Below are 25,258 nucleotides of genomic sequence, written 5' to 3' on the forward strand. Positions count from 1 at the left end.
TTTAATAAGTCTAAGTTTGTAGTTGTTTCTTTAAGTGTCAATAATTCTAGTTGTTGTTTGATATTCAATAAGTATAGTTGTTGCTTTAAGTGTCGGTTGTTTGATATTCAATAGTTTGTTTCAATTGTTTCAAGTCCATATTTAGTAGTAGACTTACTCATTTTATGTAACAGGTTTAACCGGCAGAAAGGTCAGCTGTCTCGAACGATTTCTGGAATATTGAGGAGAAAGTTTGATGGGTCTTACTACAGTTGGAAGGTTACTCCAGTCAAAATTCAAGAGCGATATTTCAGGACATTTGCGGTAAGGTTTACTCCTTATTTATGTTATTGTTGCTAACTATGTTTTGGTATTGTTGCTAACTATGTTTTGTGTTATTGTAGCGGAAGTACAATTGGGATATCGGCATTACTGAGCTCGTTAAAGCAGGTTTCTTGAAGATAGCCAAGAAAAGGATGAAAGGAATTGTCAGTCAAGTTAGGAGGAATGGTGTACAACTACCATGGATTGGTGAAAAATTATGGCCTGTTATGGTGGAATATTGGAAGACCCCTGATGCAATTGAGAAGAGTGAGAATGCTTCACAGTGCAGAAACTCTGATCGTGGAGGTCTTGGAGTGCACAAACACTTAGCTGGTCAGAAATCATTTGTGCAAATTCATCAAGAGATGGTAAGACTTATCGAATTCAGCTCAAAGTTTTTCTGATACTTCCATGTTTTTCTGATATTTACATGATTTAATCTGTTTCACTATCATTGTAGGAGGAAGAGTTGGGGCGTCCTGTGTCACTAGTGGAAGTGTTTCTTAAAACACACACTCGTCCGGATGGAACATTTGTGGATCAAAAAGCCAAACAAGTTGCTGAGACATATGATAGGACCATAGAAGAGAGACAAGCTGAAACAGAGGTAGATGGGGGTCCAGATGGTTCAGAGAGTTCAACACATCATAATCTTTCCCTTGATGAAAGAAATGAAATCTTCCTTCAGGTAAATTCGTTTCTGTCTGTTTTTTTTTTAAATCTGGTTCCGTTTAGTCTGTGATAATTACTAAATGTTTATCTCTTGGTTTAGTGTACTCATACAGACCACAGAGGCAACCCATTTGGACTTGGATCACTTGTGGAGACACTAAAGAAAAGGAAAAGGGCAGAGAGTTATACAAGTGCTTCTCCAACAACTCTTGGGGAGCTTCAAGATGAACTTCGGCACAAGATTTCTGAACACGAGGCACCGATAGTCTCAAGCTGAACTGAAGAGGCTTCTCCTCTATATGAAAGAAAAAAATCCTGAGTTTGAAGCTTTTATGGTTTCTCCTCCTGAATCATCCACACCTCCAACCACCCATCCAGCTACCGCACCTGCAACCAATGCACAACTCACTGGCGGAAGAACCACACCAGGCACCACACCAGTCTCCAGTCCAGCTGCCAATTCTCCTTCCTCTAATACTGCTTCCAATTGAACTTGTTGCAATTCCCTTTTTTTTTTTAATGAACTTGTTTTGCTTTTAAATACTTTTTGGATGATCTTTTTGTTTAGGATGATAAGTTTGCATGATTAGTACCTTAAATCATCATTACTTTTGATTAATATCATTTCAAAATCCGAAATTAATCAAATTGAGGATTACTAAACCGTGACTAATTTGTGACCAAACCAATTCAAAAAATGTAACTACTTTGTGACCAAACCAATTCAAACAATGTGACCACTTCGTGACCATATCCAAATTACATAAATAGTCACAAAAAGTCCCCAAATAGAGTTGGTTGCAGTTTAGTCGGAAACTGCAACTACCACATTCGGTCACACAAACGTCGCTAATATACGACTATATTAACGAGCCTTAAATCAGTCGCAAATAAGCGACCATGTTGCGACCAACAAATTTTGCGACCGTTTTTTAGTGACCATCGCAAATAGTTGCTAAGCGGTCGCAAAACCCTTTTTTGCGACCATTGAGCGACCATTACGTGTGTCGCAAATGGCATGTTTTCTTGTAGTGAAAAGACAAAGTAACTTAAGTAATTTAAAAAACAGTTTCTAAATAAAACAAAAATAAGCGAACCTGAGGAGTCTCTTTTTAAGGAAAGTTGAATACTGAAGAGCATCATGAGGTTTCATGAACTCAATAGTTTCTCCAATGATTGGAAAACCCATCGACCCTGGAGGAAGTTTTCCATTAAACTTTGGATTGCTCCATTACTAGATCAAATGACATAGCTTCACCACTATGAGTGAAACGATCACAATCCATAGCTTATAAATGGCCTCCATATTAATTTCTTTCTTTTTTCTCAACTATTTTGGTTATGTTTGTTTTATGGATGAATGTTGCATGAATAAGAGGGAAGAACTCAACTATTTATAGCAGTGATATCATAGAATTTCAAATTTTGTTTTTTGGTTTTCAAAGTTTTTTTTATCTTATTATTTATTTGAAAGTATTCTCTCAATTAAATAATTTGAGATTATATTCCCTCCCATTTATTCACATGTGAATGTGACCTCATTTACCATTTGTTATCTAGTCATCTACTTCATTTACATTTTCTAAATTTTCTTCTTAAAGAAAGTTCAAAAAGTAAGTTCTCTTAAAAGTCATTGGCTAGCCAGAAAAGAGAAAATCCTAAACTTTAATTTAGTTTTTAAAACAAGATCAAGAAAAAATAAATGCAAATATTTAGGATGCTTTATAGGTGTTTTAGGTTAAAGCAACATTTTCGAAAAATATATATATATATATATATACATACAAATTATTTATAATGTTAAAATAAATCATATTAACTTATATTTATTGTTAATTTTAATGAACAAAATAATTTGTAATATTTTTAAAAATTTTCAGTGTTCAGTTCTATTTTTCTATAATAAAAGAAGTACATTTTGTAGAATGTTCAAAATCAATAATTTATCTATCTTAATTTTCATTGCAATTATGTAGAGAAAGTGTTTGTTTACAATTATAGACGATAATTTTGAAATGAAAATCAACTTTCAGTTAGATTTCAATTACTCAATTTTAACATTAAAATATTTAAATTTTTCTCTCTCCACTAATCTATTAACAAAATTAATTTCTTTAATTAAATTTTGAATATTTCAACTATTTTATCAAACATTCACCTCTCATCTTCAATTGTTCATATTTAAAAAAAAAAAAAAAATGTCAATGCATAGTAAAACCATAAATAAAAATCTTGTATGATCATAAATTATAGATTATTAGGATAGTACCCACGCTACGCCGCGGGATTGTTTTTTGTATTGTTTTTGTTATATATATTTTTGTCTTTATTTTTTGTATGTTGTTTGTAATTTAAGTTTTGTTAGCTTTCTCATCACAGCTCATACAACCTATGAACAATTATTATAAATCCTAAAAATTTCTAAATATACCAGCAGACATTTAAGCAACCCCTCCTCACAAAGCTAAGACATTTAAGCAACCCCTCCTCATAAATCTAAGGAGTACAAATCACTGTTAAAAGTAACTCACATTTGCTAATGCCCTTATAAGACAATACTCATAGTTCAGTCTTCAGTGAAAAATTAAATCACTATCCATCATTATACAAATTCAAATAATAAACTCAACATACTAAACCACTTCAAATAAAGAGAGTTCAAAAGCATAGTCTCATATAATAAAACTCTGAAGATTCCATCAAAAGATCCAAATAAGTTTTGCAAATATCTAATCCAAATAATTCAAATGCATCATAGAAAGTTCTACAACATAGACAATCGTCGAGCATATACGCATCAACATTGAAGAGTAAACAAAGAAAGAGATTATTGCATTGCATCTTCGCAAATACCACCCTCACTTTAGCTTTAACTTATTGGAGACTTAAAGTTTGGTTCTCTATTAAAAAAACATATATTCATGCATCACAATACTCCTGCTATGCTTCAGCTCAATCCAACCTCATTTGCTAAACCAAACAATGCAACTTATCACAATTTACTCTATGCCAAATCAGTCTCTGAATCATACGAATAAATTAAGAACTAACCGTTGGAAAAGCAATCCCACCGTTCATTATCTATTTAGTAATACCATGAATCTGTCCACCAAATTTCGTCCCAATCGGAATACTTTCGAGCCTCCAAACGTGTTCGTGAAGTTTCTGCAGTAGAAGTTTTTTTTTTCTGGATTCATGCAATTATTTTACCGGGAAGAAGCGTACATAACTTCTTGAATATGATCCCGATTCAATCTCCATCAGCGGCTGTAGATTCTTGACAGCAAAACCTTTCCAAAGACACTTTATTTGCGATCTGAGTCCTTCTGGTTCGACATGAATCTGTCTCCTTTTGGTTATTTCTCTTCTTTATTCTTTCGTTTTTACTTCTCTCCACCACTGCTGATATGTTCTAACGCAAAAGTTCATTACAAAATTTAACTCAACAAATGGATACACACAATGAGCAGTTCAATATCAAACCTCGAAGTGCAATGACTTCTTTTGCAGTGAACTTGGCCATTGATACAGATTTCACACAATGTGTTGATTTTCAACAAACATACACACATAAAGATAAAGAGGCTTACACATGATATGTAAAATAATAGAGAAACACTTTCAAGTTCCATACTTTTGCTTTGATTGATTGAAAATCAAAATACTTATTGGATTTTGCTACAGTTTGTGCAGACAAACAGTAAACATACTGCGGACCCTACAAGATTCAGATGTTAAAATTAAAAACAGAGCTACAACAAGTCAGAGTAACGACGACAAGGTCAATCTGGAGGAAAAAAAAGATTAAACATAAACAAATCAAAGAAGTATTTATGAAAACACACTTGTGTTACCATATTACAAATCAAATCCAACTACTTTCTAAATGAAAAAAAACCATATTACCTTATCATCTCTAGAACTACAAATGTTACACAGCTTTTTACCACACAAAAATACCTCTCCTACAAACCTTCAACTTCAATCACAAACCTGTATGATAATAGTCCACCAAAAATATCAAACAGCAACTCTGCAAAGGAACAAAAAAAAAGCTCCGATCTTTGAATTAAAAGAACATTACAGATAAAACGTTGAGCAAAAAAAGAGAGACACTCACATATTAAATACACAGATCGATAGAATGAGATTTTTTGGTTTGTATAAAGAAAACGACAAAACATAATCTATGAAGATGAAGGTAACTTCAAAACAGATAACACAAAAACCCTTTCAAGATCCAAACCCAAACCAACAAATTTGAAAATTATAAGACCAAACACAAAACTTTTGACAAAATCAAACAAAATCAAGAACATAAAAATCCATCAAGAACGAAAGTTTAAATCTTTCTCACCTTTTTATGATCTGACCGGTGACGAAGAAGAAGAAATCGAGCACAGTTGGACCGACGACAAAAAAGAAGAAATCGAGCAATCCCTCTATCGTTTTCCTTTTGCTTTGTCCACGTAAGAGTAAAACCAGCTGACATGTATTAATGTTATAATTTGATTGGTTAGAGATTTTTACTGATGTGTCAGCACCAGCTTCAATATTGATGCTGATGTGTCAGCACCTGGAGAGAAACACCTTCTTCTTTTATTTTATGGATTCATTAACCATGAATATTCATCCACGTAATGGAGATTAGTGAATAAAGTTTTTATTTTATTTTATTTTAAATAACTGTTTTTTTTTTCTTTTGTAATGGAGATTAGTGAATAAAGTTTTTATTTTGTTTTTAATTTAAATATTTTTCTAATAAAACTAAATAAAAAGATGTATTGCGGGATTAATAACGAATGGGTCGTTTATTTCTAATATAAAGATTATATAAAAATAGATTAGGTCCCGTCCAATTAGTGAGTTTAGAGTTTTGAAAATAAAATAAAATTTAACAAAGAATATAAAGTATTTTTCGTAAGTAAAAACTATCTATAAAAGTAAATAGATACACCGAGGTGTCCAATGTAAATATATGGTGTAAAAGGTGCGACTCTACGGTTGAGACTATTAATCACTTTTTTTTTTTGAATGTCTCACTCTTGGGAAGTTTAGGATATATCTCTATCTCATCAGAGGGTTTTCCATATGAGTCGGTGTACTCAAATTTGGATTTTTGTTTTCTGGAGAGATGTCTCTCAACAGGGTGATCATGATCAATTTCTTAAATTACCATGATTTTTTTGGCAATCTGAAAGGCCATAACTAAATTTTTTTTAACGTTTAGAGATCGAGACGAATGATATAATTGCTCAGACTTTGGGCGATAAGTTAGCCTGGGACGCTATCTTTTACGACGGTCATGTCGGCTCAATCTCCGTCCTCGAATGTCCAGGTTTCTTCACCTTGTTGTCAAATTGATGGTTCTTGGAAAGTAACCAATGAGCATTCATGATCGGGCTGGTGGTGTTGCGTTGGTAAGGAGCAAACCTTGTTGTTGGGGGCAAAGTGTCTAAGTCGGAGCCCAACCCCCCTGCATTCAGACTTAGAAGCGTTGTTGTGGGTCATGGAGCGGATATGTGCTGAGTTACTCATTATGGACATTCCCATGAATATTAGCCATCCTTCTTCAACTTTCTCGATGAGTTTAATTCGCTGGAGTTTTTCCACTATTCTCCATCTCTTGGATCCCGCATGCGACAAATTCAAAGGCAGATTGTCTTACCCGTGCTTTGCATTCTCTTATCTCTAAAGTTTATTTTGTAAACCCCTTCTCTCTGGCTTGGGCAAGTAACCGAGGAAATTCCTTTTAATTTATTGTTTAGTTGAAAAAAAATTCGAAACACTTTTACTTAAAGAAAATACAGTAAAACCTCTATAAATTAATAATATGGAGACTTTGAAATTTTATTAATTTATAGTGATATTAATTTATAGAAATATTTATGCAAAGTACAATATTATTCAGTGCATTAACTTTTAAAATATTTCTAAATGTAAATTTGGAATTTTTCTTTATTTAAAATTCCTTCTGCTTTGATATAACATATTCAATTATGTTAAATTTTCATATTTCTTTAGACTTCCTTAATTTTTCTTCAAGAACCTATGTCTTTATATGCAAGATACGAACGTGAACATACGTGAACGTGAGCTACTCTTGTCTACGCATCCACTATTTTTTTTCTTTACACAAAATTTTAGCGATGGCTTCTCATCTAAAAGGTTTTGCAAAAGCAACCATGACAGATCAAATATGCAAAGAGTTATGTGAGTACAAAAGAGATAATACCAAGTGTACTCAAAAAGAGTTGCAACTGTGGATTCAAGAAAATTTTCATTTACAAGTTAGTCAAGGTACAATTTCAAACACACTCAAACGATCAGATGAATATCTTTCCACCAATCTGGAATCCAGAAAAGATATCAAACGTCACAAACCTGCAAAATATCCAGAGATGGAGAAAGTTATTTTTGAGTGGTTTCTTCAATACCAAGATCGAGATTATGACTGGAGAACTAATTTTAGAGAAGGCAAAAGAGACTATGAAACTTGTATACCCATAACAAAATTTTGAGCACCAATTTTCTCAAGGTTGGCTTAAAAAGTCAAATTACGGCACGGTATCAAGTCGTTTCGTCGGTTTGGAGAAAGCGGTTCAGTTGATGTTGAAGACATGGAAAAGAATTTGGAGGCTATAAGAGAAAAGATAGATGAGTTTTCTAAGAAAGATGTTTTTAATATGGATGAAACTGGTTTGTTTTATAGGTTACAAGCTGATCATTCTCTTGCTACAAAACAACTTGAAGGCAAAAAACAAGACAAAGAAAGGTTAACGGTTGTTATTTGCTGTCACGAGGATGGGTCTGAAAAAATTCCCTTATGGATTATCGGAAAATATGAAAAGTCGCACTGCTTCAAGAATGTCAACATGAATAGCTTGAATTGTCACTATCATGCCAACAAAAGAGCTTGGATGACAAGTGTAATTTTTTAAGAATATATCTGTTGGTTTGGTCAGAGAATGCATGGTAGAAGAGTTTTGTTTGTGATAGATAATTGCCCAACACATCCAAGAAACATTGAAGGAGTACATAATGTTGAGTTGTTTTTCTTGCCACCTAACATGACGTCAAAAGTTCAACCTTGTGATGCTGGAATAATAAGAGCTTTTAAAATGCATTATCAGAGGAGATTTTACCGTGAGGTTTTAGAAGGATATGAGTTGGGACAATCTGATCCAGCTAAGATCAATGTTTTGGATGCTATCAATTTTGCAGTCGCTGCTTGGACAGTTAATGTTCATCAAGAGATAATAGCAAATTGCTTTCGACATTGTAAAATCCGTTCGAGGGATGTCATATCAAGGAATTCAGAAGAGGAACCAGTTTGTCAAGATGGTATTCATGAACTTGAAGTGGTGATTAATAATCTTGGTTATCGAAATCAAATGGATGTCAATAGTCTACTTGACTATCCGGGTGAAAATGATGCATGCTCAGAAGTTCAGAGTTTAGAAGAGATTGTGGCTTCTGTCCTTAATGTTGATGAAGAAGCTGAAGACGATAATGTGGAACCTTTGGAACTGGTTACACGTAAGGAAGCAATTATTGCGTCTAGACTTCACAACTTTTGGATGCAAATCGAGAAGACAACACCAGGAGTTTTTGATGCAATAAGGAAAATTAGAGATGAACGCCAACGAGACTCCAACTTTAAGAAAAGACAAACAACACTAGATTCATATTTTACTAAATTGTCTTAGTATGTATGCCTAAGATTTATGATTATTAATTTATGATATTATTGGGACTATATTTTACATGGGGATTTCAAAAAAATTATTATCTTATTATCTTATCGAATTTTGTTATTTTTTACACTGGCCCGAGATAGGACTAGCAAAATTTATCAATTTATAGTGTTTATTAATTTATAGAGGTTTTACTGTAGTTGTAGATGAGTTTAAAAGTATTAAAATTAAATTAAATTTAACGAAGAATATATATTTAATTCTTTTTGTAAGTAAAAACAATGTATAAAAGTAAAGAGATAAACTTTTAGTTATAGAAAATAGTTGTTTTTTTTTTTTTGCTACAAATGTATATCCATTTACAAATCTACTGTCTACATTACCACTAAAAATTTATTTGTACACACAAATATATTTTACTGTTAAAATATACATTTTAGTCTTAACTACTACCAACAAATTGTCTTTATGAACACATTAAATAACCTATTATATGTCTCTTCACTTTAACATTTTTATAGTTACAAAAATGAATATGTTAATCTTAAATACTTCTATCATATATATTACAATAGCAGTCTTTTGAATAAATTATTTGATTGGTGAAAAAAAAATGAGACAATCTATTTTTTTTTTACTTCAACAATCTTTTTCTTTATGTAAAGGTGAGTATTTACATTTTTTTTGAAACAGTAACTAATTGTATAATTTCCACAATCATTTTTTTATCTTATATAAAAAGTAATCTTTTTCTTTTAATATAGCAACTAAAAATTAAAATAAGTAAACAATATTATAATTTTGAATTTTATGGTATATATATATAATTTATTTTATAATTATATTTTAAATAAAATTAGGTTTTATTTATCTATTTACTTTTATATAAGGTTAGGTTTTGAATTTTTACATTTTTATTTTTTAAAATTAATAATGAATTGACATGTGTCAACATCTGAATGATATAAGGGGCATTTTCAAAAATACCCCCTTTTTCATGTCCCTTTTTAAAAATACTGCTCCATGTTTACCATTTTTAAAACTACCCCTCTTTATGAACAAAATGACAAAATTACTCTTTCTTTAAATGACAACAAGAATGTACAGTCACCAAAATCAAAAAAATTTCCCGTCAAAAATGAAAAAATTTCCCGCCAAAAATTACTTTTTCCGCAAAAATTGAAAATTTTTCCCGTCAAAAAAAAAATTCCCGCCAAAAATTGAAATTTATACCTTATAAAAACATTGTAAACCCTTTTAAAAACCTTGTAAAACCGTTTACAAGGTGTTTAAAAACCTTTTAAAAAGCGTTTACAAGGTGTTTAAAAACCTTGTAAAAACGTTTACAAAGTGTTTAAAAACCTTATAAAAACCTTTTAAAAGCGTTTACAAGGTGTTTAAAAACCTTGTAAAAGCGTTTACAAGGTGTTTAAAAACCTTTTTAAAAACATTTTGAAAACCTTTTAAAACTTTTACAAGATGTTTAACAAAACCTTTTAAAAACCTATTAAAACCTTTTAAATTTTTTTTAAAAATCTTGTAAAATCGTTTAAAAGGTGTTTATAAGGTTTTTAAAAGGTTTCTTCTACCTTATAAAAATTTTTAAAAACCTTGTAAATTTTTTTTGGCAGGATTTTTTGTCGAAAATTTTTATCAAAATTTTTATCAAAATTTTTTTAACAAATAAATTTTTGGTGGGAAAATTTTTTCGAAAATTTTTTGGCGGGAATATATGTCGGAAATTTTTTTGGCGGGAAAATTTTGTTTTTCTTTTTACTGAATAAAATATTTTTCATCTAAGAGTAAAATGGTCATTAAAAATTAAAGGAGGGCAAAAATAAAAATGGCCAGAAAAGAGAGTATATATCAAAAGGGGTATTTTACCTATTATTTAGACCATGTATTAATAAATTACCTATTCTACTACATATGAGATTTTGGGTTGAGAAGACCCAGCCCATAAATGTATCCGTCGTACGAGTACCGCTCGCTACCGCCGAAATTTCTGAACCACAAACCACCTTGACAAAGGAATATGGCGACGCCGTTGCAGAGAGATCGGAGAGTGTTTCTCGGTGAGCAAAGGGATTACTGGCGTAGTGTGGCCGAAACCGATGTACGTATTTCTTCCTTGTTCTTATCAAATCTCTTCTAGTTTTAGGTTTTTAGGTTTTGTGGGAGCGAACGGATTATTAAACTGAGAGATTAATTCTTTGGTTAGGGTTTCGATATCGATGATCTTGAAGTACCAAGTACAGGTGGACTGTGGTCTCACAACTGTCAGCACCCACGGTTTAGGCTTATCGATTGCGTGCCTAAGCTTTATGCTGCGGTGGGGTTTCATCGTTACAATATGCTCAAGGTCATAACTAATATCTACTCTAGTCTCCTCCCCTTCCCTCCAAATCTCTTCTTGCTACTTATCTGGTTCCTTCAATATATATTATTAGTAATTTATATAACCAACCATTCAATTTCAATTTTATTCCCCAGGGGACAAACTTCCAGTACCATCAGTTACTGAAATACAACGAGACAATGGGCTGTGTACAATCTTTATACTTAACTCTGGTTGCAATAGATCCTTCTACCAAATTGCAGAAAACCTTTCAGGTTCGTGTTGATGAAAAAAGTTTTGGAAAATTGGATTTGACTTGCTCTGTCGCTAGAATTAAAGATGAAGAAGAAGAAGAAGGTGACTGACTTGTGTTTTCTTTGCATACAAGTTTAGGATAACATCCTCACTAGATACTGATTGATTGATTATTAATGTTGCATATATAGTGACCACACAGAAGCGTTTCATACCTCACTTTCACGGTGAAGCAGCCGCGGATGATTTCTACCAAGGTGCATTGCCAGATTGGCCTTCAGTTGTTGATTTGAATAATCAAAAACGATTTTACCTTGTAAGATTGACTAAGACACTGATGATCATGATCAGTTCTTTTGTTTTGCTCGTGATCAGTTAAGCAGTGATCTGTTTTCATTGTTGCATTTGTAGGTGAATGAATCAGACTTGCTAGCCAATGATTGGATTCGTTTGTATTTGGAACTTGCAGTTAGTGTCAAATTTGGGTCGATTAGAGAGGTTTGTGTTTCTTTGGCATAACAATCACGTGCCATGATCAGTGTCATTGACGTTAATAAAATAGTTAACTGGTTGGTTTTGTTTCAAACTGTTTTTGCATGCAGAGGGATCTTTCCAAGTTGCATATTCTGAAAGTGGCGATAGAGTCTAAGGAAGAAGATATACAGCCACCAAATGGGAGACTCCAGGCCAAAAGTGTAGTTGTCTACATAACATTTAAGGGGTTGGCCAAGGCTCCGATTGGTGATGAGATTGGCGAACATGTTGAACGCAATGCCATAGTTAGAAGAGTCCTCGATGAGCGTTCAGGATACTTGACTCTCCTGGGTGGGTTTTCGATTGGAGAAAAAGCTTTAAATACTGACCAACCTGTGGGTGGAGAAGAAGCTTTGGACAATGAGCAGAGTTCTGAAAAGAGACCTCGCTTAGACTTAACTTAGTCAGATCAGATAATAAACTAAATTATTCTGTTACGTGGACTGTTTATCGGGATGTAGTTTTTTAAGCGCACCGTTTCTGAATACAATAAGTTGATTTATGGACGTCATACTATCTGTACATTAATATGGAGATTGGAGACATTCTTCTTGGTTTTAACTTAATCAAGAACATCAAAGGACACGTTGTGCGTCTTGACAGATGTTGTGGAAGCCATAGTTATGAATTCGAGAAACACAGATAAAGAGATCGAGAGTAAGGTTCAAAGTAGATTTGTTGTAATTTTTTTTTTAACTCTTTAGTAATTAGTTCGCATTGATGCATGCATGCATGTGAACCGAAAAATAAGATGTGCAGATGTAATCGTTTACCAGTGATTTATTTGGTGTTCCTCATTATCGTTTCAATTTTCGTAGATGTGATGTATTTTCGTTTGTCCACGTACTGAGTTTGCCGCTTGATCTCATCAGTAAACCTAGTGGCCTGAACTGAATGGTCAGAAACGTAGAGACTCTGTGGTGATAACTAGAAAAGCTGCTTTGTGTCTTGAAAGTTGTTTCTCTCCTCGATTTCTATGTAATCTTGTTTGATAATTGATATGCTTCTTAAAAATAAACCACCATATATTACAGCAATGTAACGTTTTTAGTGAATAAATTTTTTTTTTTTTTAATTTTAATTTCAATTTCAAACTAACTAAAAAGATGTATTGCGGGATTAATAACGTATGGGGTCGTGTATAAAATATATAAAGTAAAGAATACTTGTAGCAACATTAAATGCGACATTTTTTTTTTAAATGCAACATATTATCTATATTAACATTTTTGAAATACATTTTAGTTTATGCCCTTGAAGTTTATCTTATTTAATTTGTTTTTTTGCAACATTAACCCCTACAGATTTTTCTAAAATAACATTTCATAAAAACTCAATTAATGGAACTATTTAAATCGACCTAATTTTGTTATGTTTATTTCCATAAAAATCTCGACAACATTTATACATTTCAATTTTTCTAAAAACAACTCTACGCATTAAATTGTTAATCCCATAAAAATCTCCAAATATATTTTAATAGATCTTTAGAGACTATATAAACTCTTAAATCTATATATACATCTCTCTTAACATTTTTGAAGTACAAATTGTGCTATCACTTTTTGTCTATTTCGCTGGGTTTCACCAAAAAAAATTTATGGCATAAATTGTGTATTCAGATCCTCTTAGTCACACGAATCTTCTATTTTAGTTAAACTCTACTTATTTACATTCCTATAATATAGCAACCAATTATAGTCGATTGTATTTTAGGAAAGATTTAATTTGAATTTAATAAACGATTACATATTTGCTAATATCTTATTAGATTGCTGATTAATATGCATTATTAAGATTTATACCAGAATTCTAAAATACTCATTCACCTTACAAAATTAAACCCCTAAATGATTGTGGCAATAATGGTGTAAACACAATTACCATTAATCGAGCATATTAGATTAATATACCTTAACAACCTTCCATAAATCAAAACAAACCAAATCGAGAAAAGTATATTCCAAACTTGCTAATCAAGACTTTAGAACATTCACAATGACGAAACCCTACTGTGAGAACTGAGATTGAACTTCTCCTTCCGAAGTGATTTGAATACGGAGGAGCTTATCGCCGTTGGAGCAGTTCCGAACTGAATTGAGAGAGTTTTTGAGTATTTGAATTTGTATTGCTTTTTTGGAAAAAATGTTCGACCCCTTACAACTGACACCCCCCTTACATATTTATACCGACCAATTTATTACTAAATTAATGCACCATTAATAGGACGCGATTTGCGCGGTCTAATTAATCCTCTTGAATGCGGGAATCTTTGACCGGGCCCGAGCTGCGAGCTGACCAGCACGAAGCATCTCCGCGCTCTCTTCCTTTCTCCGGGCCTGATGGGCCGATCAGTAATTCCCTCTTGGCCCAGTAGACAAGCCCGGCCTAGGCCCTCTTGCCTATTGTCCGAGATGGCAGACCGTGGGTACAACAGTTGCCCCCCAAGTCACCCGAGCTGAACAGTTCGGGGGACTTTAAACCTTCAAGCGATCAATTTCGGGAAACTGAATATTCCCCATATCTCCACGATTTGATCGTGGTAATGATGGGATTTGCCTTCCCGAACAAGACTCGGGGCCCACTAGGTGGCGTGTTAACTATAAGAGAGAGAGAAAACGGTGCGAGACCTTTCACTTCCCCAGATAATCATTGCTCCCTGGTTCCGTGTATAAAGGTAAACTCGGCTTCTCTCTCTTTCACTCTTAATCCCCAATTGTGCTTGTGTTTTCCGTTCTCCAATTTTCTTTATTTTCCTCTGTAAACTTCTTTACTTTCGCCGGAAAACCCTTCACTCTTCCTTTATTCTCTTGCTACTTTTACCGGAAAAGCATGTCTCCGCCGAAATCCTCATCGGGAAAAACCGCAAAACCCTTGATTCCAGGCGTTTTCGGCCCCCACCAACCGTCGAATCTTTCTGCGGAGAACATAGCCGAGATTAGAGGATCCACCGGGATTCCGTCGGAGGTAGAGATCAAATTCCCGGAGGCGCATGAGTCTCCGGAGAACCCCCCTCCAGGGTACTGCTGCGCGTTCGAGATTTTCTTCTCTGCGTGCGGTCTGTCATTCCCCCTTCCCGAACTCATCGTGAAGATGATGTTCGAACTGGGCTTCGCTCTTCCTCAGATGTGCCCTAACTTTGTTCGGACTGTCTTGTGCCTTCAAACTCTGGGGGAGGAGTTCAACTACCAGCTGTCATTGGCCGACTTCCTCCAGGTGTACACGGTGAAGACTGGTCGTACCAAGGTCACACTTTACGTAAGCCCGCTTGCCGGGCTAAAGGTCTTTGATGACCTGCCCGAGAAGGATGAAAAGTGGCGGAAGTCCTACTTCTTTTTCCCGGTTAACGAGCTCACTTTCGGCCACCGCGTGAGTTCGCACGTATCGAAGTGGACTTCGAAAATCGGTAGAATGGAGTTCCTTGCTAGGTCCAGGTTAGGTGTTGCTTGACTTTCCGTCTCACCTTTTTGCTGTTTTTTTTTCAGATCACTTCGAGCGCAGATTGCTTTGCCCCACATTCGCAGAGTTTTTCTCGAGGTTCTGCAGCCAGGGACAGATTGCTTGGGACTCCTTTTCTTGCGAAAGAATCAGAGATTCCACGGCGAGGCTCGGAAGGCGTTCTCTCGGCTGCTCCACCCCCTTGAGCGTTTCGGAGATGAATTACAGTGAAGAAAGGGCGTGCCGAACTGCCGAAAAAGAGGCAAAGAAACAGATGGCGATGGCCCTCGCCGAAGGCAAAGCTCGCATTTCTAACAGGAATTCCTCCGTTCCCGAGGTGAGCGGGACTTCCGTGCCTCCAACTGGCTCTCCCGAGCTTGGTACAGAATCAACCAGGGCTCCTGCTGGCCCGTTGATTCCTCCTGTGATTGTTATTGCTGATTCTAGCGATGAGCCACGGGAGATCGCTGCTTCCCCCCCAGCGCCGAAGAAAACCTCTGCTGAGGCCTCCTCTCAGCAAACTGATTCATCAAAGAAGAGGAAGGAGCCTGAGACCGCCTCCTCTTCTCGTGAAAAGGGCCGAGCCCGGACCGGCCCATCAGGGGATGAGCAAAGTAGATCTAGCTCGAAAGACAGGGGTCTCTCCTCGGAGAGGAGATCTAAGGAGGCCCCACCGCCTAAAGACTCCGGAGACTCCTCTGGAAGAAACCCTCTGAGGAAACAACGTCATTCCGCCCGAGGTAATAATTTTTTTTTTTTGAGGTGTTCTTACTTTTATACCTTTGACTGTTCGATAGTTGATGACTGAAATGACTTTGCTCAAAAATCTTTCAGTCCCCCCTGCATCTCCAGCCGATCTAATGAGGAGCTACATTCGACCCGGGGTTCGAATTCCAGCATTTGCTGACATGACCGAGGTCAACCGTGCGAATTTCTTTCGCTTCGCGGATAAAATCGGCGAGGTAAGTATTTTTTTTTTTTTTTTTTTTTTTGCCAAACAGTCGCTTACTAAGCTACCTTTTTCAGCTAATGATCGAGTTTAACTCCTCGGTGGCTTCCTATGAGGAGCAACTGTTCGCTTCCCCGTCATCTTCCGAAGTACATCTCCTTCAAGAAAGGATTGCCGACCTAGAAGCTCAGGTAAAGGAATATGCCCGACTGGAAGCCGAAAATGCTGACACCGTAGCGAAAGTCGAGCGGATCCGAGCTCGGATGAAGAAGGCTGAGGTAGAGGTGCTCGACCTCGGGGTTGCTAATGAAGACCTCCGCGACAAGCTGAAGAAGGCGGGGGACCTTTACTTTGAGGCGGCGGAAGATGCCAAGGCAACAAAAAATAGACTGCACGAGATCGAACTCCGCAATCAGTTACTCGAAGCTGGCAACAGCTGCGAGATTGAAAGGGTACGGAGGGAAGAAAGGCAGGCGATGAGGCGAACTCTCCGCCCCTTGGTTGAGGAGGTAAAGGTCACTTTCGAAGAGAGGGAGAAGCTAGCCCCGCTCCAGATCCGAGCAGCCGAGATCAGGGCTAACCGAATGCTGGTCGAGGAGATCTCCAGGGGCGAGATCCAAGATATGGAGGCCGAGCTCGGGCTCCTGAAAAGTGACAAGGAGGAAGCCGACGAAAAGGTTTCAAAGGTAACTCCCCGTGATTTCGAACTCGCTGCATTCTCAGACCTCTTGGCGGATACGCCCGATCTCTTGTGTAACGAGCATCCGCTTAGCGTCACGATCGATGAGTCTGGTACTAACCTCGGGCAAATCTCGAATCAGGGGGTGGACGACTATCTAGCGAACACCAGGTCGGAAGGGGAGCTCACAGAAATGGGCCTGGCCTTATCTGAAGCGGCGTCAGATCCTGCTCTCCCTAATCCTTAGTTTTTACTTTGGGGTTGTTTTGGCACGTGTTGCCCCCCGTTTGTAATATTTATTTTCAGACTTCTTTGGAGTGTTTTGGTCGTGGTGACCACTCCATAAAAAAAATTTGTTGTGCCATGCAAACTAAATTTCCATAACCTTTGGTTTTGAAAAGATGATGAGCAGAAATGAACTCGAAGTGAGAACTTCGGTTAAATAGTTCGAAATTGGCACCCCAACTCTAATAAGTAAAGCTGAGTACGAAGTGAATACTTCGGTTTAAAAAGAAATTTGCGAAACTAAGCTTTGATTTTAAAGCGGAATACGAAGCGAGAACTTTGGTTTAGAGTTTTTGCAACAATAAGCTTTTAAAGTAAAGCTGAGTACGAAGTGAGTACTTCGGTTTAGGTTTGCGAGGTTAAACCTCGGCTTTAAATGATAGATACGAAGTCAGACTTCAGTTTTTTGTTTTTTTTGTTTTTTTTTTTTTTTTTTTTTTTTTTGGCGTACCATTATTAACAAAAAAGTTTAAGAAAACTTTAAGTTTTATTAATATGGATAGCTGGACCCGAAGTGGGCTGCCTACGTACCCTTATCGGGATCAAGCTGAATCGTAGTTCGATATAAATAAATTAGCTGTAAAAAAGTTTAAGGTGTAGAGAATTCCAAGACCTCGAGAATTGTTTTCCCTCTGAATCCTCGAGCTGATAAACTCCATTTCGGACTTCGCGAGTAATTCTGTATGGTCCTTCCCAATTAATTCCCAGTTTTCCTGCATTGAGCTCCTCGGTATTTTCATAGACTTTTCGGAGGACGAGGTCGCCCACTGCCAAGGGTCTGCCTCGGATTTTGGAGTTATAGTATCGAGCTACCGCGTTCTGGTAATTCTGGATCCGAACTAACGCCTGGTCCCGACGCTCGTTGATTGTATCGAGAGTATCCTGTAGGAACTCCTCATTTTCCTCAGCTCGGAGTGGGTTCAGCGAGGTACGGACTCCAGAGACCTCTATGTCAGCTGGGACTACGGCATCGACTCCGTAGACCAGGGAGAAAGCTGTTTCACTAGTGGCCCGGCGAGGTGTTGTTCGGATTGCCCAAAGAACGCCTTGCAGCTCGTTTGGCCAGCGCCCTTTGCGAGAGTCGAGCCGTTTCTTCAAGTTAGCAAGAATAACCTTATTCATCGCCTCGGCCTGCCCATTACCTTGCGGGTAACGCGGAGTTGACTTATTGAGTCGAATCTTCCACTTCGCGCAGAACTCTTCGAACTTCGAGGAGATGAACTGCGGACCATTGTCTGTGACGATTTCGTGGGGGACCCGTAGCGATAGATTTTACTTTTTAGCACGAACTGTTCCACTTCGTCGCTTGTTACTTTCGCATAGGCTGCCACTTCCACCCACTTGGAGAAATAGTCAGTAAGAGCGAGCACGTACTGAACTCCTCCTGGTCCCCGATGTAATGGACCGATGATATCCATCGACCACCTCATGAATGGGTAAGGTGCGGACACTGAAGACAGGAGCTCGGTGGGTTGATGAATTGACGGGGCGTGCTTCTGACACTTCTCACAAGTCCGAGAATATTTTTCGCAGTCCGTGACCATGGTAGGCCAGAAGTAACCTTGCCGTTTGATTTTGAAAGCCAGAGGCCGTTCTTGAGCGCGGCCAGGGCTGTGGAGTCCGAGAGTCCGGGAATCTTGACCTGGATCTCCTTGAACTTTGTTATGTAAGACCGGAGAGACTCTCCAGCCTTTTGGCTTAAGTTCCAAAGCTGAGCGTCCGTCACTGCAGTTTCGATTAGGCTAGAATACTGCTTGACGAACGAGGTCGACAGCTCGGTAAAGTTTGAAATGGAGCCGGCTGCTAAAGATGCGAACCAAAGCAGTACCGGTCCACTAAACGTTTCTGTAAACAGCTAGCTGTCAGCAAGAACGTCTTGAGATGATTGGTCGGATCTCCTTTTCCTTCGTAGCTCGAGAACTTAATTTTGCCCGTATCTTTGATGCGGACTCGGGCTATTTGATCGGAAAAAGGAGTTCGCCTTGACTCCTCGATCACTCGAAAGATGTCTGGAGCTGAAGTGGTTGCAATGTGCATCACAGACCGCATGTCTCGGATTTCGCTCTGCATGCGGAAGATCTCGGGATTGGTAGCATACCCCGAAGTAGAAATATTTACATCCACAGGGAGAGGAAGACGGACTGGGACCTCGGAAGATCGGACAACGCCGGGCTGAACCGGAGTGTGGCTACCGCCAACCAGCGGTGGCGCTGTTTGCGTATTGGTTTGAGGTGGGAACGAATCTCCCGGAGTGACATCTGTTGCTGCCACCTGTGAGGTGGAAGGTGGAGTCACACCGAAGAAATCCAAAGCACGTCGACGTGGGTTTTGGTCAGAGGACAGGAGATCGACCCGATCGGCGTACGCGCGGTGGGAGGCTGAGAGGTCTGCTACGGACGTCGTAACTTCCTCCAGACGAGCGGAGATCTGACCCTCCAAGGTGTCGAATCATTCAGTAAGAGCGGCGGAGGCGGCTTGCTGACGGTCGGACTTTTCGGACAAGTCCTGCAGGAGCTTCTGGATCACCTCCAAAGATGCCTGATTGGGAGAGCTGGTTGCCATAGTGGTGGTTGCGTGGAGCGTATTTGTGTAAGAAATCGGAACTAATGAGAGTCAGGCGATAACTGCCCTCCTTCTAGCGCCAAATGTGAGAACTGAGATTGAACTTCTCCTTCCGAAGTGATTTGAATACGGAGGAGCTTATCGCCGTTGGAGCAGTTCCGAACTGAATTGAGAGAGTTTTTGAGTATTTGAATTTGTATTGCTTTTTTGGAAAAAATGTTCGACCCCTTACAACTGACACCCCCCTTACATATTTATACCGACCAATTTATTACTAAATTAATGCACCATTAATAGGACGCGATTTGCGCGGTCTAATTAATCCTCTTGAATGCGGGAATCTTTGACCGGGCCCGAGCTGCGAGCTGACCAGCACGAAGCATCTCCGCGCTCTCTTCCTTTCTCCGGGCCTGATGGGCCGATCAGTAATTCCCTCTTGGCCCAGTAGACAAGCCCGGCCTAGGCCCTCTTGCCTATTGTCCGAGATGGCAGATCGTGGGTACAACACCTACCATCAGCTCAAACACTATATATATATATATGACATTCACCCTACTCTACAAGCATCCAGTACACAGAAGAGATAGGTTCATGTTCTTCAAAGTTTAGCTGTTATAACAGGAGTTATTATAATATTCCTGTTCTTATTTTTCTGGATTTGATGTTTGTTTAATTGATGCAAACTTTTCGTATATTACATTTCTAAGACTTAACAATTTTTAATGCATGTTTAGTTCGATAGCATTGTTAGGAATATTCATGGGGTTGGAAAATATATTTATATCTGCTTTTAATAATAACATATAGGTGATTCGATTTTATAGTTTTATTTCCAAAATTTGTTAAATGTTTAATTTTTTTTTTTTTATTCTATATTTATTTCTGGTGAGTTCAGATTCATACTACCATATGACATACATGAGAATCCTAATATATACTATCCTTTTGCACTTACCAAGCTAGAGTACCTTTCTCTTTTATATTTATTATTGTATATATACTATCTTTTTGCACTTACCAAGCTTTTCGGTTTTTGGTACACCCCAGAATTTTGCTTTGATCCATTTGTATATCTTTTCAAACAATTGGGAGTAAATTAAAGGGGCCTATGTTGAGGCCACAGATGAGGAAAATATGTTGGAGGAGGAGAGAATAAAGAGATGAGTTTGGCGAAGTTGTTCATAGTTTTTGTTGAATGATAATTGTTTAATTGATTCCAAAGTAACTATTAAATGCTCTATGCACTTTGTAATGATTTAATAGAGTAATATGTGAGCATGATAATCATGTAATTTATATGATAATTTAGGATTTTTTTTCCTGTAACTAATCTAATATTTTACTGTATATGTATTAACGGTTGAATCTAAAATTAGTAAATAAAGTTGATTTAGTTACGTCTGTAAAAAATAAATCATTTTCTGTGGTATACGGGTGAAATCCTAGAAGTAACTTTCAAAATACAAGTATACAATATAAAAAAAATAATAATAAATAAGAAATAAATAAAAATTAAAAATTTTAGTTAAAAAATTGTCCCGCGGTGTACCGCGGGTTAAAATCTAGTTTAGTTCGAAAAAAATGTCAGTTAAATCATGAACTTACCAAAAAAAACACCATTTAAACCCTGAACTTTGTCTAAAGCCATTTAAATTATCTAGCTTTATTGACTATTCTAATTACACATCAAACTTTACTAAAAAAACCAAAATACACATTTCATAAAATTAGATAACAGAGCAACTAACTTCCGTTTAACCAGTGGCGGACCCAGGGAAAAAAATTAGCCAGGTCAATTATTATTTTTTAAGCTAGTTAAATATATTAAATAGACAAAATGAGACAAATGGTGTAGTTTGGGAGGGTCGAACTTGGGTATGGAAACCAAACTCAGGAAAGACCAACTTTGCTGAAGGAACCTCAGCATTTTACAAGCAAAAAACCTTATTTCAATATTTTCCCCGGTCAGTTGACCTACCTAACTTCTACGTGGGTCCACCACTGCGTTTAACACATGTTAACCATCTGTTATATATCCTGTTAACCATCTGTTAGATAACTCATAAGTTCCGACACCGTTTTGTAGCTTGAACTTTATCTCCAGCAACAACAGACTCTGATACAACTTATTGAGCTCCAATTCCTTCTCTGACCTCAGCCTCTAGAGCTCCAAAACTCCTTCTCTGATCTTAGCCTCCAGAGCTCCAACTCCTCCGACCTCGGCCTCTAGAGCTTCAAATCCTTCTTTGACATCCGTATTTATTTTGCCACACAGTGTAGCTTCATACAAAATTAGAGTACTATTTGATTCGTCTCGCGGTGGATCTTTAACTATTTCTCCAACAAACGTAATCACACCCTTGTTTTTTACTTTCAACATTAAATTAAAAAGAGGGCTTCGTGTTTATTTTGGGAATTAGGGATTAGTGAGTGAAGTGATTCGGGAATCGAAGTAATTTGGAATTCTGAGTTCTCTCAAAACGGCGTCGTTGTTATATCTAACGGGTTATGTAAGAGATGGTTAATGGGTGTTAAAGAGGTTAGTTGCTTTGTTATCTGAGTTTACCAAATGTGTATTTGTGCTTTTTTTTTAATTGAATAATCAACAAAACTAAATGATTTAAACGGTCTTAGGCAAAGTTCAAGATTTAAATAGCGGTTTTTGATAAGTTCATGATTTAATTGACATTTTTCTTCTATTTAGATCATGTATTAATAAATTACCTATCTACTAGTATGAGATTTGAGTTGAGAAGACCCAACTGAAGCCCATAAATGTATCCGTACGAGTATAAACTGCATCCACAGCTAGCTACCGTCGAAATTTCTGAACCACAACCTTGACAAAGGAATATGACGCCGCCGTTGCAAAGAGATCGGAGAGAGTTTCTTGGTGAGCAAAGGGATTATTGGCGTAGTGTTGCCGAAACCGATGTACATATTTCTTCCTTTTTCTTAATTATCAAATCTCTTCTAGTTGTTTTTTTAAGGTTTTGTGGGAGCGAACGGATTATTAAACTGAAAGGTTCTTCTTTGCTTAGGGTTTCGATGTCGAGGATCTTGTAGTACCCAGAAACGGTGGACTGTGGTTTCACAACTGTCAACACCCACGGTTTAGGCTTACTTTTTGTGTGCCTAAGTTTTATGCTATGGTGGGGATTCATCGTTACAATATGCTCAAGGTCATAATTAAGTCTCTATTTCTCCTCCTTCCCTCCAAATCTCCTCTTATCTGGTTTGTTCTATTTATACAACAACATTCAATTTTGATTTCTCAGGGGACAAACTTCCAGTACCTTGACTTATTGAAATACAACGACACAATGAACTGTGTACGCTCTTACTTCATAACTTCGGTTGCAAGAGATCCTTCTGCCCAATTGCAGAAAACCTTTCAGCTTCGCGTTGATGAAAAAAGTTATGGAAAATTGGATTTGACTGTCACTATTGCTAGACCTAAAGATGAAGAGAAAGGTGACTGGATCACTTGTGGTTCATAGTTTTTTTTTTTGTATATACGATTCTAGGATAAATTCCTCACCAGATGCTAGTTTATTGATTAATTATTATTATTGTTGCCTAGTGACCACCACAAAGAAGCGTTTCATGCCTCACTTTTATGATGAAGCAGCTGCGGATGCTTTCTACCAAGGTGCATTGCCTGATTGGCCCTCAGTTGATGATTTTAATAATCAAAAACGATTTTACCTGGTAAGATTGACTAAGACACTACTGATCAGTTCTTATGTTTTGCTCATGATTAGTTAAGCAGTGATCTGTTTTTGTTGTTGCTTTTGTAGGTGAATGAATCAGAGTTGCTAGCCAATGACTGGATTCGTTTGTATTTGGAACTTGCAGTTTGTGTAGATGATGAGTCGACTATAGAGGTTTGTGTGTTTCTTTGGCATGCCATGATCAGTGCCATTGACGTTAATAATACTTAACTGGTTGGTTTTGTTTCAAACCTGTTTTTGCATGCAGGGGGGATCTTTCCAAGTTGCATATTCTGAAAGTGGCAATAGAAACCAAGGAAGAAGATGTGCAGCCGCCAAATGCAAGACTCAAGTCCAAAAGTGCAATTGTCTACATAACGTTTAAGGGGTTGGCCAAGGCTCCTGTTGGTGATGAGATTGGTGAACATGTTGAACGCAATGCTATAGTTAGAAGAGTCCTCGGTGAGCGTTCAGGATACTTGACTCTCCTAGGTGGGTTTTCGATTGGAGAAAAGGCTTCGAATGCTGAGCAACCTACAAGTAAAGAAGAAGCTTTGGACAATGAGCAAAGTTCTGAAAAGCGTCCTCGCTTAAACTAAATTATTCTGTTACGTGGATTTGTTTCTGTGTTGTTTTTTTAGTGCACCGTTTCTCAACACAGAGTAATTATTTATGGACATTCTTATTGGTTTTCACTTCTCTAATAACATTATATTGTGCATCTTGACGGATGTTGTGAAAGCCCAGAAGTTAAGGTTTAAGTTGCTATATCTTTATCAAAAACAAATATACGAAAAATAAAAACTCGAATCTTATAATGAGATATGAAGGAGAACGGTTGGTTCAAATGATTAGTGGAGATATTTTCGGTTGAATGGATGTGAGAATTCGAGTAGTTCAATTTTATGCTTAGAAGAAATATTATAAATTTTTAATAACTAATGTAATTATGTAACTTGTAACTCTTTAACATTTTTTTGTATTAAAACTAAATACTGAAACGTCATTTGGATACCTACTTCTACTTGTAGCGTTTGGATGCCTGCTGAATTTAGAATGCTGACTGATTGGGTTCTCTCTATCAGAATCTATATGTTTGGGTGACCAATATTCATTCTTTGGGTTATCTTCTTATAACGTTTTTAGATCAGATAAAATCAACTAAGTTAGATCAGATCAAATCAACTAAGTTATTTTGTTACGTCTATATTTGTTTATATGTGGTTTTAAAGTGTATCATTTCTAAGTTTTAAAGCTTCGCTCCAAGGGCAAACCCAAGTGCCCTTAATTTCATTTCCTTTCCTTTCCTTCATCATCTGCCTATATATACAGATAATAATTATAACAGTTTGCACTGTACATGCATTCCTTAGTTGAGTATTTTTGACTATTTTTCTCCAAAGGAAAGTTACTGCAGCTACTATACTCTATGAAAAATATGGACGTTGTGGACAAATAAAACAAATTTTCATGCATGGTTTTACCATTTGAGTAATTTGGAGATGTATTAAATAGCCAAAATACTCGGGGTTTTTTTTTTCATAAGCCAAATCGTTCTTTTAGTCTAGTGGTTCGATACTATGCGTAGATGAATTTTTTTTTTTTTTTGCGCAACTGTTATTACATATATCGCTAAATCTTAACATTTTTTATGGATAAGAAATACTGAAAAGTCATTTGAACACCTACTTGTAATCGTTTGGACATCTACTTGTTTTAGTTGCTGACTTATTGTGTTCCCTATCATAGTCTAAATCCACTAATAATATGTCTGGCCGTTTGGGTGACCAATATTCTTTGGTTTCATACTCTTCTTCTTCTAACCTTTTTTTG

At 36.9% G+C, this 25,258-nt stretch overlaps 2 protein-coding genes, 2 long non-coding RNA genes and 1 pseudogene across 4 annotated transcripts; 3 read left to right on the forward strand and 2 right to left on the reverse strand.

Moving 5' to 3' along the window:
- Positions 1 to 986: 986 nt before the first annotated feature.
- On the reverse strand, positions 987 to 2,334 carry LOC109125002 (uncharacterized). The gene is made up of 2 exons (XR_002035390.2): positions 2,073 to 2,334; positions 987 to 1,568 (listed from the first exon to the last, which is right to left on the reverse strand). It is a non-coding gene; the product is annotated as an uncharacterized LOC109125002 (long non-coding RNA).
- Positions 2,335 to 3,628: 1,294 nt separating this feature from the next.
- Positions 3,629 to 5,444, reverse strand: LOC147926448 (uncharacterized). Its single transcript, XR_015582776.1, has 3 exons — positions 5,333 to 5,444; positions 4,027 to 5,008; positions 3,629 to 3,945 (listed from the first exon to the last, which is right to left on the reverse strand). It is a non-coding gene; the product is annotated as an uncharacterized LOC147926448 (long non-coding RNA).
- Positions 5,445 to 7,124: 1,680 nt separating this feature from the next.
- On the forward strand, positions 7,125 to 8,684 carry LOC104746343 (CENP-B homolog protein 2-like; annotated as a pseudogene).
- Positions 8,685 to 10,611: 1,927 nt separating this feature from the next.
- Positions 10,612 to 12,606, forward strand: LOC104748327 (UPF0725 protein At3g19520-like). Its single transcript, XM_010469988.2, has 6 exons — positions 10,612 to 10,788; positions 10,894 to 11,034; positions 11,166 to 11,367; positions 11,457 to 11,581; positions 11,677 to 11,763; positions 11,868 to 12,606. Exons 1-6 carry the CDS (start codon positions 10,708 to 10,710, stop codon positions 12,201 to 12,203), a joined length of 972 nt encoding a protein of 323 aa, XP_010468290.2. The 5' UTR covers positions 10,612 to 10,707; the 3' UTR covers positions 12,204 to 12,606.
- A 9,853-nt stretch (positions 12,607 to 22,459) lies between these two features.
- Positions 22,460 to 24,146, forward strand: LOC104746344 (UPF0725 protein At3g19520-like). Its single transcript, XM_010467799.3, has 6 exons — positions 22,460 to 22,646; positions 22,754 to 22,894; positions 22,991 to 23,186; positions 23,296 to 23,423; positions 23,513 to 23,599; positions 23,694 to 24,146. Exons 1-6 carry the CDS (start codon positions 22,566 to 22,568, stop codon positions 23,808 to 23,810), a joined length of 750 nt encoding a protein of 249 aa, XP_010466101.1. The 5' UTR covers positions 22,460 to 22,565; the 3' UTR covers positions 23,811 to 24,146.
- Positions 24,147 to 25,258: the final 1,112 nt, after the last annotated feature.

Source organism: Camelina sativa, chromosome 15, assembly GCF_030686135.1.
Source record: "Camelina sativa cultivar CO46 ecotype springtype chromosome 15, ASM3068613v1".
Lineage (NCBI taxonomy): Eukaryota > Viridiplantae > Streptophyta > Magnoliopsida > Brassicales > Brassicaceae > Camelina > Camelina sativa.